This window comes from Nycticebus coucang, chromosome 3, assembly GCF_027406575.1.
Source record: "Nycticebus coucang isolate mNycCou1 chromosome 3, mNycCou1.pri, whole genome shotgun sequence".
Taxonomy (NCBI): domain Eukaryota; kingdom Metazoa; phylum Chordata; class Mammalia; order Primates; family Lorisidae; genus Nycticebus; species Nycticebus coucang.
Genome location: NC_069782.1, coordinates 99,785,243 through 99,798,705, shown reverse-complemented (window position 1 = coordinate 99,798,705; position 13,463 = coordinate 99,785,243). Strand labels below are relative to the sequence as shown.

General features: G+C 41.1%; 1 protein-coding gene across 2 annotated transcripts in view; it reads left to right on the top strand.

Annotated features, from left to right (window-relative positions):
• The first annotated feature begins 877 nt into the window (after positions 1-877).
• The window catches only part of SIRT1 (sirtuin 1), a 28,645-nt gene continuing 16,059 nt past the window's right edge, over positions 878-13,463 (top strand). Inside the window, exons 1-4 of one of the 2 annotated variants that reach the window (XM_053585491.1) lie at positions 878-1,421; positions 3,089-3,205; positions 4,874-5,115; positions 6,695-6,847. In XM_053585491.1, coding sequence (XP_053441466.1) covers positions 1,007-1,421; positions 3,089-3,205; positions 4,874-5,115; positions 6,695-6,847 — 927 coding nt within the window. In that variant the 5' untranslated portion in view covers positions 878-1,006. The remainder of the gene's footprint in view (positions 1,422-3,088; positions 3,206-4,873; positions 5,116-6,694; positions 6,848-13,463) is intronic. The other variant, XM_053585492.1, reaches the window with a different exon arrangement.

Below are 13,463 nucleotides of genomic sequence, written 5' to 3'. Positions count from 1 at the left end.
CACCATAACCCTTAGAAAGGATTGTTGTAACTATTTAAGAGAAAATTTTGGCTGACGAAAGATTAAATTGCTCAAGTTAGAAGGACCCCAAATTCTAACCAAACCTAGATGCCTTTGCAGTCAAGTTCTGTTCTTTCCGTCCTCTCTTCCTACCGCCCACCTGACCTAACACACCCACTCCTCACGGGAGAAAAGGGAGGCTCAGAGGAAGACACTCACACACGTTTAAGGCCAACCTGGGTCAGAAAGCAGACCCACCTCCAGCACCCCAAGTCAAAGGTCTTTCCAGGACACTTGCTTTTAGGGATTTAACAATCTGTATCACCCTACAAATAGGAGGGTAAAAAGCAGTCGACTACGGAGAAAAACAACCAAGAGAGAAAGAAGTCGAAAAAGAGCTGTCACAACGGCGTGAGGATGGGAAGAGTCACGTCCCTTTGCCTCAACTTCTATTAACAAAACCAGAATCACTACCCAGCCTATCTCGGGGAGCTGAGCCTCGGGCAGCTTCATTTCTTATCCGTCTCTCGGGAACCTGTGTTTTAACCCTTCCTAAATGTGGACAAGACTAAGGCAGGAAAGGCAAAGACTTCAAGCAGAATCGTGAAAACTCCAAGTCCCGAACCAAAACTTTGGCCACCCGGGCAGTAGTTGTTTGAGATCGGTTTGAAAGAGAAGTTGAGAAAGCGGCCGAAGGGACAGTTTGGCTGCACGGCACTCCCGCCACAGAGGGGCGGGGCCGCGGGCCGCCCGGGCCGCGTTTCCTCCGGGCGCAGGCGGAGCCGGAGACGCCCCGACCCCCACCCGGCACGTGACCCGCAGTGTTGTGGCCCGGCCCGCGTGGGTGGCGGGAGCCGCGCGAGCTGCAGGAGGGCGGGGGCGGCGAGGGGGCGTGTCACGTGACGGGGTTTAAATCTCCCGCAGCCGGAGCCGCGGGGGCGCCAGTGCCGCGCGTCGAGCGGGAGCAGAGGAGGCGAGGGAGGAGGGCCAGAGAGGCAGTTGGAAGATGGCGGACGAGGCGGCGCTCGCTCTTCAGCCCGGCGGCTCCCCCTCTGCGGTGGCGGCCGAGAAGGAGGCCGCATCGCCGCCCGCAGAGGAGCCGCTCCGTAAGAGGCCGCGGAGAGATGGTCTCGGCTTCGAACGGAGCCCGGGAGAGCCCGGTGGGGCGGCCCCCGAGCGTGAGGTGCCAGCGGCTGCCGGGGGCTGCCCGGCGGCGGCGGCTGTGGCGGTGTTGTGGCGGGAGGCGGAGGGAGCAGGCGGGGAGCGAGAGGCCCAGGCGACGGCGGCGGCCAGAGAAGGAGACAATGGGCCGGGCCCGCAGGGCCTATCCCGAGAGCCGCTGCCGGCCGACGACTTCTACGATGACGACGACGACGAGGGAGAGGAGGAGGAAGAGGCGGCTGCGCCGATTGGGTACCGAGGTGCGCAGGGCGCGGGCGGCCAGTACTACGCATCCCCTCCTCCCTCCCTCAGGACCCCTTCTGGCGTGGGGTGGGGGTGTCTGGGACTGGCCGGGGCCCGGGGCTGGCTCGGTGGCGTCCTTCGCAGCATGGTCCTCCGCACAGCTGAGCTTTTCGCGGCTGCTGGCCTTGCTGCGGGAGCTGCTCGCAGACTCCTTTCCCTCCTCCATCTGTGGTCCGTCTGGGCGGCCTTGCGTTTTTGCGCAGCCGCCAGTTAGGTGGTTCTCGGAGTTACGTTAAAATAAGTTTTATTTTCTCTCCTGCTTTTTTAGCATTACTTTTGTTAAAGATAGTTTTTCCTTTTATTCCCACACCCCCAGCTTCAGAGCTTGCTGAAATCTGCAACTTTTGGCTGTCCCGTTCGTCTGCCTTTTCAGTTGCTTTTGCAAACTGACACCTGTGCAGTTGGCTTTTTTTTTTTGAGAGTCGATATTTTTCAGCAAGAAGTTAAACATTTTATAAGAGCATAGGTGTTTTTAAAGTCACAGCCTGCAAAATTTGGGGAACGTGGCTGTTTCTAAAGACATTGCGCCTTCCGTGATGCAATTAATAGTGGACGTTGGAGAGTGATAGAACTTTTGGAGTAGTTTATATGAATACTATTTTTCTTCTAATCATGTTCTTACATGGTAATGGTTTTTAAGTTAAGTCTAACCTTTTTTGTATATATTTTTTTTTGTAGTCTTAAAACAAATTGAAATTTTTGGCCCACAGAAGCAGATATGTCAGGTCCTTGGGGATTTCATATTTTTTATCTAAGCAGTCCACCAATATTTGTGTCACATTTGTTTGGTAGGCCATGTGGCCATCTATAAAATAAAAACTTAACGCGTTAGGGACTGCATTATTAAAACAGTCCCTAATTTTAAGAAACAATCTAATACTGATGGTGTACTTAATAATTAATAATATTGCTTACTAGTAGGGGAAATGAAAATGCAAAGATAACTTAATGTCAAGTATTACATAAGAGTTAAAAGCAGATACAGTGATGGGTTTATTTGAGTGACATTTTTTGAGTGAGCGGTTTCATGAAGTGCATTATTTGTGATTGATAAATTCGAGTTAACTAGATTACTACCTTTTCTGTTTTGATTTTTAAATGTAGACTTTATTTCTAGATTTTGGATGAAACTTTTATTCAGAGTAGAATTCCTGAAAATGAGGTAACTGCTTCTGACCCCATAGGCATTCTTTACACACGCAGTAGGAATGTTTAGTGCTGTATTAAGTTAAAATGGTTGCATCATAATCCTTTATATGAGACTTCATACATTTTGTTTTATTTTTGTTTTTATTTATTCTTTTGAGACAGAGTCTCACTCTGTTGCCCTGGCTATAGTGCCATGGTGTCAGCCTAGTTCCCAGCAACCTCAAACTTCTGGGTTCAAACATTCCTCTTGCCTCAGCCTCCCATTAGCAGGTAGGACAGGCACCTGCCCCAATGCCCAGCTAATTTTTCTATTTTTAGTAGAAACCGGTCTTGCTCTTGCTCAAGCTGGTCTGGAACACTTGAGCTCAAGGGATCCTGCCTCTCAGAGTGCTAGGATTACAATCTGAAGCCACTGCACCCTGGCCCAATGTGGATTGTTTTAGCAGCCTTGACTTAGTTTTGATTTCTTTTGCAGATAACCTTCTGTTTGGTGATGAAATTATCACTAATGGCTTTCATTCCTGTGAAAGTGATGAGGATGATAGAGCCTCACATGCAAGTTCTAGTGATTGGACGCCAAGGCCACGGATAGGTATGGCTCAGAGCTAGCTGTGCAGCTTTAGCTAAAGAGTAGATTCTTTTTTTTTTTTGTATTTTCTTTTATGCCAGCTTTTAATTCTTAGCCTCATTAACCTATATGGTGAGGTTTAATGTCAGTATATTTTTATAAGGAAAATCTAGTGCTTTGTGTGGGTTTTATTTGGAGACTGAGTCTTACTCTTATCACCCTGGGTAGAGTGCTGTGGCGTCATTGCTCATAGCAACCTCAAACTCCTGGGTTCAGGTGATTCTTCTGCCTCAGCCTCTCAGTTGCTGGAACTTGCTGCAGCACCTGGCTAGTTTTTTTATTTTTACTCTTTTTTTTTTTGCAGTTTTTGGCAGGGGACTGGGTTTAAACCCACCACCTCCGGTACATGGGGCCAGGGCCCTACTCCTTGGGCCACAGGCGCCACCCATAGTTTTTTTATTTTTAGTAGAGATGAGGTCTTGCTCTTGCTCAGGCTGGTGTTGAACTCTTGAGCTCAGGCAATCCACTTGCCTTAGCCTCCCAGAGTGCTAGGATTACAGGCGTGAGCCACTGTGCCTAGCCTTTTTTCTGTTTTTAAACAGCTCAGGCCCGTGGAAGCTAGCCTCTGCTATTTCTAAAAAGCCAAGTCCTCAAAGGTTGTTTTCACTTGAACTCTCTTTCATGGCGTATTCTTCCAGTTAGTGTCTTCCTCCTCACTTCCTATTTTATACTTAGTACTTCTTAAACTCTGTATCTTCTGTTTTTTCTTTTGTTTGTTTTTTTAGATAGGCTCTCTGTTGCGTAGGCTACAGTGTAGTGGTGTCATTATACCTCTCTGTACCCTCAAACTCTTGAACTCAAGCAATCTCTCTTGCCTTGGCCTCCCAAAGTGCTGGAATTACTGGCTTAAGCCATAGTACCCAGCCTGCATCTTGTTTTTTAAATTGTCTTGTTTCCTATGCTGGAATATAAGCACAGTGGAGTCGAGGGGTTTTAACTGACAAGTATATTATTATTCTGTCAGTGCTAAAAAGTTGCCCAACATATAGTTTGTACTCAATAATTTATAAAATACTTATATTTAACATTAAATATTTGAGCACAATGGGAAAGTATTTTGAAATAGAGAATGTTACTACATTTTTATAGCAGAGGTATAACCATCTTAATGGATTTTTTTAGTTTTTACTCTTTCGAATGGCTTGGCTATTTAAACATAATGATAATTATTAGTTCTCTTTGGTGTCTATAATATTATGTTTTTGGTTTTCTCAGTCTTGGAAACTGATCTGAGCAACTTGGGCAATAGAAAATTATTCTCAACATCAGCATTGTAACCATTTTGGGAGATTGGTTAAGATCAAAGTGAGGATTATTACTGGAAAAAATTTTAAACGATGGCAGTTACTTAATAGATTTCCATTTCTTTTTCCTCTGTGGTCTTAATAATAGTATGGACTTTCAGGACTGGTAAGATCTTTTCCATATTGATTTGTGGAACCCTTTTGTAAATACTTCCCTTATTAATTATGGTGTATGTTTCTAGATTTTAAACATAAACATTTAATTCTGGTAGTTAATCAGTTTGTTTAAAACCTTACAGATTGCTAAACTCATAACTTCAGAAAATAAATGGTGAGATTTTAAACTACTTTAAAGTATATTTAAGTCTTTTTTTCTCCCTTACTATAGGTCCATATACTTTTGTTCAGCAGCATCTCATGATTGGTACTGATCCTCGAACGATTCTTAAAGATTTACTACCAGAAACTATTCCTCCACCTGAATTGGATGATATGACACTATGGCAGATTGTTATTAATATCCTATCAGAACCACCAAAAAGGAAGAAAAGAAAAGATATTAATACAATTGAGGATGCTGTGAAATTACTGCAGGAGTGCAAAAAAATTATAGTTCTAACTGGAGCTGGGGTATGTAAGATATATAAAATACTCCTAAAAGAGGGAAGTGGTATATGGCCATCATAATGTCTTTTCCAAATAAGAAATGTTTTCCAAATAAATAGTTTAGAAGAATTTATCCCTATGTGATAACTGATGTTTGGAAACTGCCAAAAACTGAGTGCAGTAGCAGTTGCTTAATAAGTCAGATTTTTGGAACCTCTTCAGCAGCTTTAGAAAGTATTAGCTTCTCTCTCTTTTTTTTTTTTTTTTTTTTTTTTTTAAGACAGTCTTACTTTGTCTTCCTTGGTAGAGTGTCAAGGCATCATAGCTCACAGCAGTATTCAACTCTTTAGTTTTAGTGATTCTCTTGCCTCAGCCTCCTAAGTAGCTGGGACTACAGGCACTCACCACAGTTTTAGAGATGGGGTCTCACTTTGGCTCAGGCTGGTGGTGAACTCCTGAGCTCAGGAGACACCCACCTCGGCCTCCCAGAATGTTAGGATTACAGGCGTGAGCCACCGTGCCTAGCCAGCTTCTCTTTATTTCTAGCACAGTGGGTAAGTGGAGTTAAGTCAACTGGTTTAAATTGCACACAAACTTTATGTCCACCCTGTATTACACCTCCTAAAGGAGATGCAGGGAATTGTAATTCTGCTTTTGTTAAGATATATAAGAGTCTGATGAAGAAATTGGATATTTATTCATATTCTTAGAGAAACCAAGAATCTAATTGGCATTCACAAGTGAAAAACTTAGTGTTGGGAAGGTAACAGATTTCTACCTTCCCTTCATTTTAAAGTTAAGATGATGTGATTGTAGTGACTTGACATGTTATATTTGATCACCTTAGAGTTGCAGTTAATTAGTTAACTATGGCTATTGGGCACTGTGTGTATTATACTCTGTATTTGATGTGTTAACAATTAGAGCAACTACTGGTGTAAAATTTAGTCCTGTTTTCTGCCATTGTGAATTGTGAAAAGGTGTTATGTAATCCAAATGAACATCTGTATTGCTCACAGATGTAATTAGGTGAGTTTTACTCAAGAGGTCAAACAGAAGTCAACTCTAGTAAAATTGTGAAACAACAAAAACTTCAAAATCCATATTTGAAATGTCAGGGTTTATTTGTAGAAAAAGCATAACTAGTGCTATTTTTAAAAAATTAAGAATTTAAATATTACATAACATTTTAAAGTAAAAAATTTGATATTCTTGAGGTAATAAAGCCTGACTGACCATATGAAAGATTTCAGAAATACTGTTAGAAATTCTTGCCTGCTTTCTGGTTAAAATAATTTATTGAAATGGTTTGCTCCTTTCTCAAATTGCAATTGCTTTAATTTGTTGGTTAAATGCTTAAAGGTTTGAAATTAGCTTAATTTAAAGTTTCTTATTTCTGTTAAAAATGGGATTTATTTAATTATAATTTATTTGGGTGTTTTATTTCTGTTTGAAATTAGAGTATGGTAGTCTTTCTATTCCCCAAAAGAAGTTTTAAGTGAAAAATTTTCTTTTTCAAATCTTCCCTAATTGTATGGTGAGAGAGTTGGTTACTATAAAGGTAGAAGTTGTAATTGTGCAAATTATGCCATACATATTTCAGGTATCTGTTTCATGTGGAATACCTGACTTCAGATCAAGAGATGGTATTTATGCTCGCCTAGCAGTTGACTTCCCAGATCTTCCAGATCCTCAAGCTATGTTCGATATTGAGTATTTCAGAAAAGATCCAAGACCATTCTTCAAGTTTGCAAAGGTATTACAAATCCTTCTAGTTGTTTCTTTGGCCTCCTCATGAAAAAAATATTTTGTTCATGTGTGAGGCCTCTTAAGCTTAACCATTCATTGTTTAGTAAACTGGATACTGCTACTATGGTGGAGTAAGGTCAGTTGTTATAGTTAGAATTCCTTCTCAGAGAGGACCATTATCTGCTTTTCTTTATTTTCTGATTAAGCTTATTTTTAAAGAGACAGTTCATATATTTTATTTTTTAAATATACACTTCATTTATGGTCTTTATCTTGTCAGGGCTTTTTTTTTTTTAAAGTTTATAGATCATATAAAAATAATGTAACTCCATTCGTAGTAGTATTTTTTGTAGGTCATAAGGGTTGTAATATCTGCTTAGGCGTTTTGTGGTAGCCACACATCTCAGGGTGTGCCTAAAAAGTCATTTGTGATTTTGGGGGCTAGGAGAAGATTCTTAGGTTGCATTTTTGTTAGCAGTTTCTAGGGGAGCTTTGTTCTGTTTTAGCTTTGGACTGTCCAGTTCAGAAGCCACTAGTCACATGTGGCTATTGAGTACTTGAAGAATGGAGATGTGACGAGATACTAGATTTTAGACATCTAATATGGAAAAAATATAAAATATTTTATTAATTGTATTAAATATTAACAATATTGATTAAACTTTTGATAAAATGCATTCTATTTAACTCAATATTTTCAGTGGCAACTGAGAATAGAAATGGCATTTTTTATTTATTTTATTTTATTTTTTTAAGAGACATGGTCTCATTCTTGCTCAGGCTGGTCTCAAACTCCTGAGCTCAAGCAATCCTCCCACCTTGGCTTCCCAGAGTGTAATTACAGGGGTAGTGCCTGTGGCTCAGTGAGTGGGGCGCTAGCCCCGTGTACCGAGGGTGGCGGGTTTGAACCTGGCCCGGGCCAAACTCCAACAAAAAATAGCCGGGCAAGGCGGGGCCTGTGGCTCAAAGGAGTAGGGCACTGGCCGCATATACCGGAGGTGGTGGGTTCAAACCCAGCCCCGGCCCCCCACCCCCAAAAAAAAATAGCCAGGCATTGTGGCGGGAACCTGTAGTCCCAGCTACTGGAAAGGCTGAGGCAAGAGAATTTCCTAAGCCCAAGAGCTGGAGGTTGCTGTGAGTTGTGACACCAGGGCACTCTACCAAGGGTGACGAAGTGAGACTCTGTCTCTTAAAAAAAAAAAAAAATTATAGGCATGAGGTACTATGGAAAGACAGAAATGGCACTTTTTAGATGTAGTTACTAGAAAATTTAAAACCGTGTGCATGACTCACGTTGTATATCTGTTGCATAGTTCTTCTCTAGAGTATAAAGTTTAATAATGCATAATACTAGGGCCAGGTGCGGTGGGCTCACGCCTGTAATCCTGGCACTTGGGAGGCTGAGGGGAGTTGATTGCCTGAGCTCACTGGTTCGAGACCAACCTGAGCCAGATCAAGACCTCATCTCAAAAAATAGTTGGGCGTTATGTTGGGCGCCGGTAGTCCCAGCTACTTGGGAGGGTGAGGCAAGAAAATCGCTTAAGCCCGGGAGTTTGAAATTGCTAGTTGAAAGTGCCAGCTATGACGCCATGGCACTCTACTCAGGGTGACAAAGTGAGACTGTGTCTCAAAAAAATAAAAAATGCATAATCTATGCCCAAGAGATTGTATTTATTAGAAGACTTTTAATTTTTTTTCTGTAGGTTAGTCTTATGGAAAGAAATTATAAAATTACTCTTAAATTTGGAAGTGTATTTGACAGGGTCTTTTTTTTTTTTTTGCAGTTTTTTTGGCTGGGGCCGGGTTTGAACCCATCACCCCTGGTATATGGGGCTGGTGCCCTACTCGTTGAGCCACAGGCGCCACCCATGACAGGGTCTCTTGTATTAGTGACTCTGTCCTAGTGAATCCAGAAATTAACTTAGGTCTTTTTTTTTTTTTTTTTTGAGGCAGAGTCTCATTTTGTTGCCCTGGATAGAGTGCGGTTGTGTCATAGCTCACAGCAACCTCAAACTCTTGGGTTCGTTCAAGTGATTCTCTTGCCTCAGCCTCCCAAGTAGCTGGGACTACAGGCGCCCGCCACAATACTCGGCAATTTTTAGAGATGAGGTCTTACTCTGGCTGAGACTGGTCTCAAACCTGAGCTCAGGCAATCCACCCACCTGCCTCGGCCTCCCAGAGCGCTAGTATTATAGGTGTGAGCCACAGCACTTGGCCCTGAACTTAGGTCTTAAAGGGTAACTTCATCTACTTTCAGCCATGTAATGCTGTTACACTACTAGGAAAAACTGCTATTCGAGAATAAATTATGCTAATGCAAATTGGTGACAATCTTTGAAGAAATATAGTTTTATTTCATCCACATGTGGTATATTAAATAGACTTTAGAGTAAAATGGGAAAATTACAGTAACAATTCTTAGATGTGATTTAATTGCTAAACTGACCTAAATTTGAAAAGTTTTCAAGAGAAATCAAGAGAATTTTAAGTCTTTCCATTGATTAACTTGAAACTTTAAAAAGTTTTGAACTTTTAACTTTGTATATCTGTAGTAATGATGTTCATCTATATCTAGCCTTTAGAGCACACATCTGGTTCATACTCGGATTGAATATTTACTGATTTTTTACTTTGCTAATTACAAAATTATGGATTTTTGAAGATAAGGTGTTTTAACCTGTTGGTGCTCTTTGGTACTGCATGGTTTTGAAAGACCCATGAAATATCACTTAGTTACAGGTTTCTTGAATTGGACCTAGGATTATTGGCATTATAATAGTCTAATTAGCAGATATGAACACTTGTAGAAATCCAGGAAGTAACTGGAAATCACTGAGATCTTATGTCTGATTATAAAAGCTTGACTCACTAATGCATTTTCGGTATTTTGCTGTGTGTAATGTGCACTTTTTTTGTCCAAATATTTGAGGGAAAAATAAGGATGCACATCATATACAACAAGTACTATATATAGCTCTGGAGTGGGGGAACTCAGCAGGCCTCTCGGAGTGCAGCATGAGAGGTTCCTTCTGGGCCTGATGGATGCATGGGGTTCTGATCCAAGATGTTGGTGGGAGTGGGCTGGAGTGAATTCTGCTGAGCTTTGTCCAGCTGCAGTTGGTGGCGCAGTGGCCGTGATGGTGATGGAGCCCTAAGGCCTGGCTGTGTGGAGGGGAAGAGGAGCCTTTCACTGGCCCCAGGGACCCACCTGGCTACCTGTAGCCCATGTGGCCTCAGAAGCTCCTGCCGTGTAAGCCATGTGGACGTGGTAGAGAGGGAAGGACTTCTGGGAGAGAGGGAGAAGACAGCCTTCACAGAGGGACAGCATGTGATCTGCACCTTTACTAGGGAAGCATTAGCCTGCCTTCTCCAGATGTGTCTCCCAGCCAAGAGCCAGTCACTTTCTTGAGAGACATTTCTTTCTTTTTTTTTTTTTTTTTTTTTTTAAGAGACAGAGTCTCACTTTATCACCCTTGGTAGAGTGCTGTGGCATCACAGCTCAAAGCAACCTCCAACTCATGGGCTTAGGTGATTCTCTTGCCTCAGCCTCCCGAGTAGCTGGGACTATAGGTGCCCACTACATTGCCTGGCTATTTTTTATTGCAGTTTGGCCGGGGCCAGGTTTGAACCCACCACCCTTGGTATAGGGAGCTGGCTCCCTACCCACTGAGCCACAGGCACTGTCCACTTGAGAGACATTTTCCTGAAAATTTGGGCCTAAAAAAATGGGGTGTGCATTATACATGGCAATACATTATACATGACAAAATACTGTATATAATACAAGATTTTTGCTGTAAATTCTATTTCAAGGAAACATGTTGCTAAAGCTAACTTGAGAGCAAACATGTTGCCAAAGCAGCGCCTGTCAGCCTTTTTTACTATTTTACAAAGAGCCGCTTAAGTAGATATTAAATTGACTAGTAGAGTTATAAGGTACAGTTAAATATCTAAAATTAATAGTTCTTTTGGTAGCAGATATTTACATATACACTTGGTAACCTGACACTTGGAAAAACATGGTAACTGAGAATAGAAATAGCAAGTGAGAAGGATTGTAAACTTAGCTATCTAATGTACAAATCTGGTTGTGTATTTTTAGCTTAAACTTTGACATGTGAGAATCTGCTTCTGCAGATGTAGAAGCAATTCATGATTACTCTGATAAAGACAAATTCTAAGAACTTGTAAAATGTATTTAATAAAAATCTAGGTAATGCATAAGAGAAAATAAGATGTGTGAATTACAATAAAAATGGTACACCATTAATTGTTAGAGTGATTATTGACCACTGTGTACAGGAGTTGTACCTAGGAGCAGAAAAGTATAAAGGGTCAGCATTTTTCACTTGTCTGTAAAATTAAAATATACATTTTTTTATTGTTAGTAAACAGAAAATAAATTCAGTCACATAAAGTATACCATCTTCTATTTATATACATTTCATTTTGCTTGGTTGCTGTTCTCAGTTTTAACTTACAGTAAGATACATAAATAACTTTTATAATTGTTATACATAGTTCTTTTTATTTATTATTTGAGACAGGACCTTGCTTAGACCACAGCTTGCTGCAACCTCTCTCAGATTCAAGTGATCCTCCACCTCACTTTCTCCAGTAGCTGGGACTATAGGCATGCACCAAGTAAGCCTGGCTAATTTTTAAAAAAAAAATTTTGTAGAGATAGGGGTCTTGATATATTGCTGAGACTGGCCTCAAACTCCTGGCCTTCAGCAATCCTTCCACCTCAGCCTCTGAAAGTTCTGAGATTTCAGGCATGAGCCATCATGCCTAACTTTATCAAAACCTTATCAATTCTTTTTTTTTTTTTTTTTTGGCGACAGAGTCTCACTTTATGGCCCTGGGTAGAGTGCTGTGGCATCACAGCTTACAGCAACCTCAAACTCTTGGGTTCAAGAGATCCTCTTGACTCAGCCTCCCAAGTAGCTGGGACTACAGGCACCTGCCACAACGCCTGGCTGTTTTTTAGAGACAGGGTCTCGCTCTTGCCCAGGCTGGTCTTGAACTCCTGAGCTTAGGCAGTCCACCTGCCTCAGCTTCCCAAAGTGCTGGGCTTCACCATTCTTTTTCTAATGTTAGGAACTGACTAAAAGAAAACTTCTAGTTGCTGAAGTAATATTTAATAATATAAGGTAGGAGAGACAGTATGAGTTAATTGAGTCTTAAAAATTAGTAACCAGAAAAAGGCTTAAAGAGAAATAAATGAGGGTAGTACTAAAAAATGGAAGATGGGAAGGTACATAAATACTATCATTTTATTAGATTCCTAAATACTCATAATAATCTAAACTTTTCTACTAGTTGTAGTAGGCGGAAAAATGGTTTATGGTTTTTGCTAGTTATGAGAGAAAATATTGAAAATGAAGCTATGAAAACACACAATATTATTGGTGAAATTTAGACATTTTGGAAGGTTAGTAAGAATTTCTACACCATATGTTATGCCATGGGTTGTATGTAATTATTGAGAAGAAACTTAATTTTTATTTATACTGGAAATTTCAAGTAATGGAGAGGCATATTAAAATAGTTTGTTAAAGCAGTTTTTTAAGTTTGGCACTGTTGGCATTTTGGGCTGGATAATTCTTTGCTGTGGGAAACTTTCCTGCGCATTGTAGGATGTTTAGCAACATCCCTGGCCTCTACCCACTACATGGCATTATTAGCGTCCCCACCACAGTCCTTACAATCAGAAATGTCTTCAGACATGGCCAAGTGTCCCTTGCAAAATTGTTCACTGATGTATCACAGCTGGTGTATCACAGTATGCCTACTATGCCTCCCTTGGTGCCACCTTAGATTCTTTTATACAATAGGGACAGTTAATGCTTGTTTTGAAGCTATATAGTTCCGAGCCTTGTTCTTACTCTTTTGCATAATAAGGCCTTATATTGACAATGAGTTATGGTCATGGCTCTCAGAAGTCTAAAATAATTCATTGATGCTGATTAAAACAAGTGGTTGTATTTAGAGTCAATGAAGGTGAATTAGGATGTATAAAATACTTTTTTTCTCCCTTGAGATAGTACAGTTTCCCCGAAAATAAGACATCCTCCGAAAATAAGACCTACTTAGAGGAAAGAGAAGACGTCCCCTGAAAATAAGACCTAGCGCATCTTTGGGAGCACACCTTAAAATAAGACACTGTCTTATTTTTGGGGAAATAGGGTAATCTCTGTTACTCAGGCTAGAGTACTGTGGATCAGCCTATCTCACAACCTCAAACTCCTGAATTCAGGCATTTCTCCTGCCCCAGCCTCCTGAGTAGCTGGGATTACAGGTGCCTGGCTAATTTTTTCTACTTTTAGTAGAGGTGGGAGTCTTGTCCTTGTTCAGACTGGTCTGGAACTGCTGATCTTAACAAATCCTCCCACCTTGGCCTCCCAGAGTGCTAAGGTTACAAGCATGAGCCACCTTGTGGGGCCTAAGTGGTCTAGCTTCCAGTAGACCATGAAGGTGAGCAATATCTTATGGAAATGGGGCTTAGCCTAAAAGAAAAATAGGAAACTTGAGGCTCCTATCAAAAATTGAAAAGGTAACAAGTATTGCATAGCGATTAAGAGCTAGGCTTTCATATCAAACTTGGACTGAATACTGGCCTT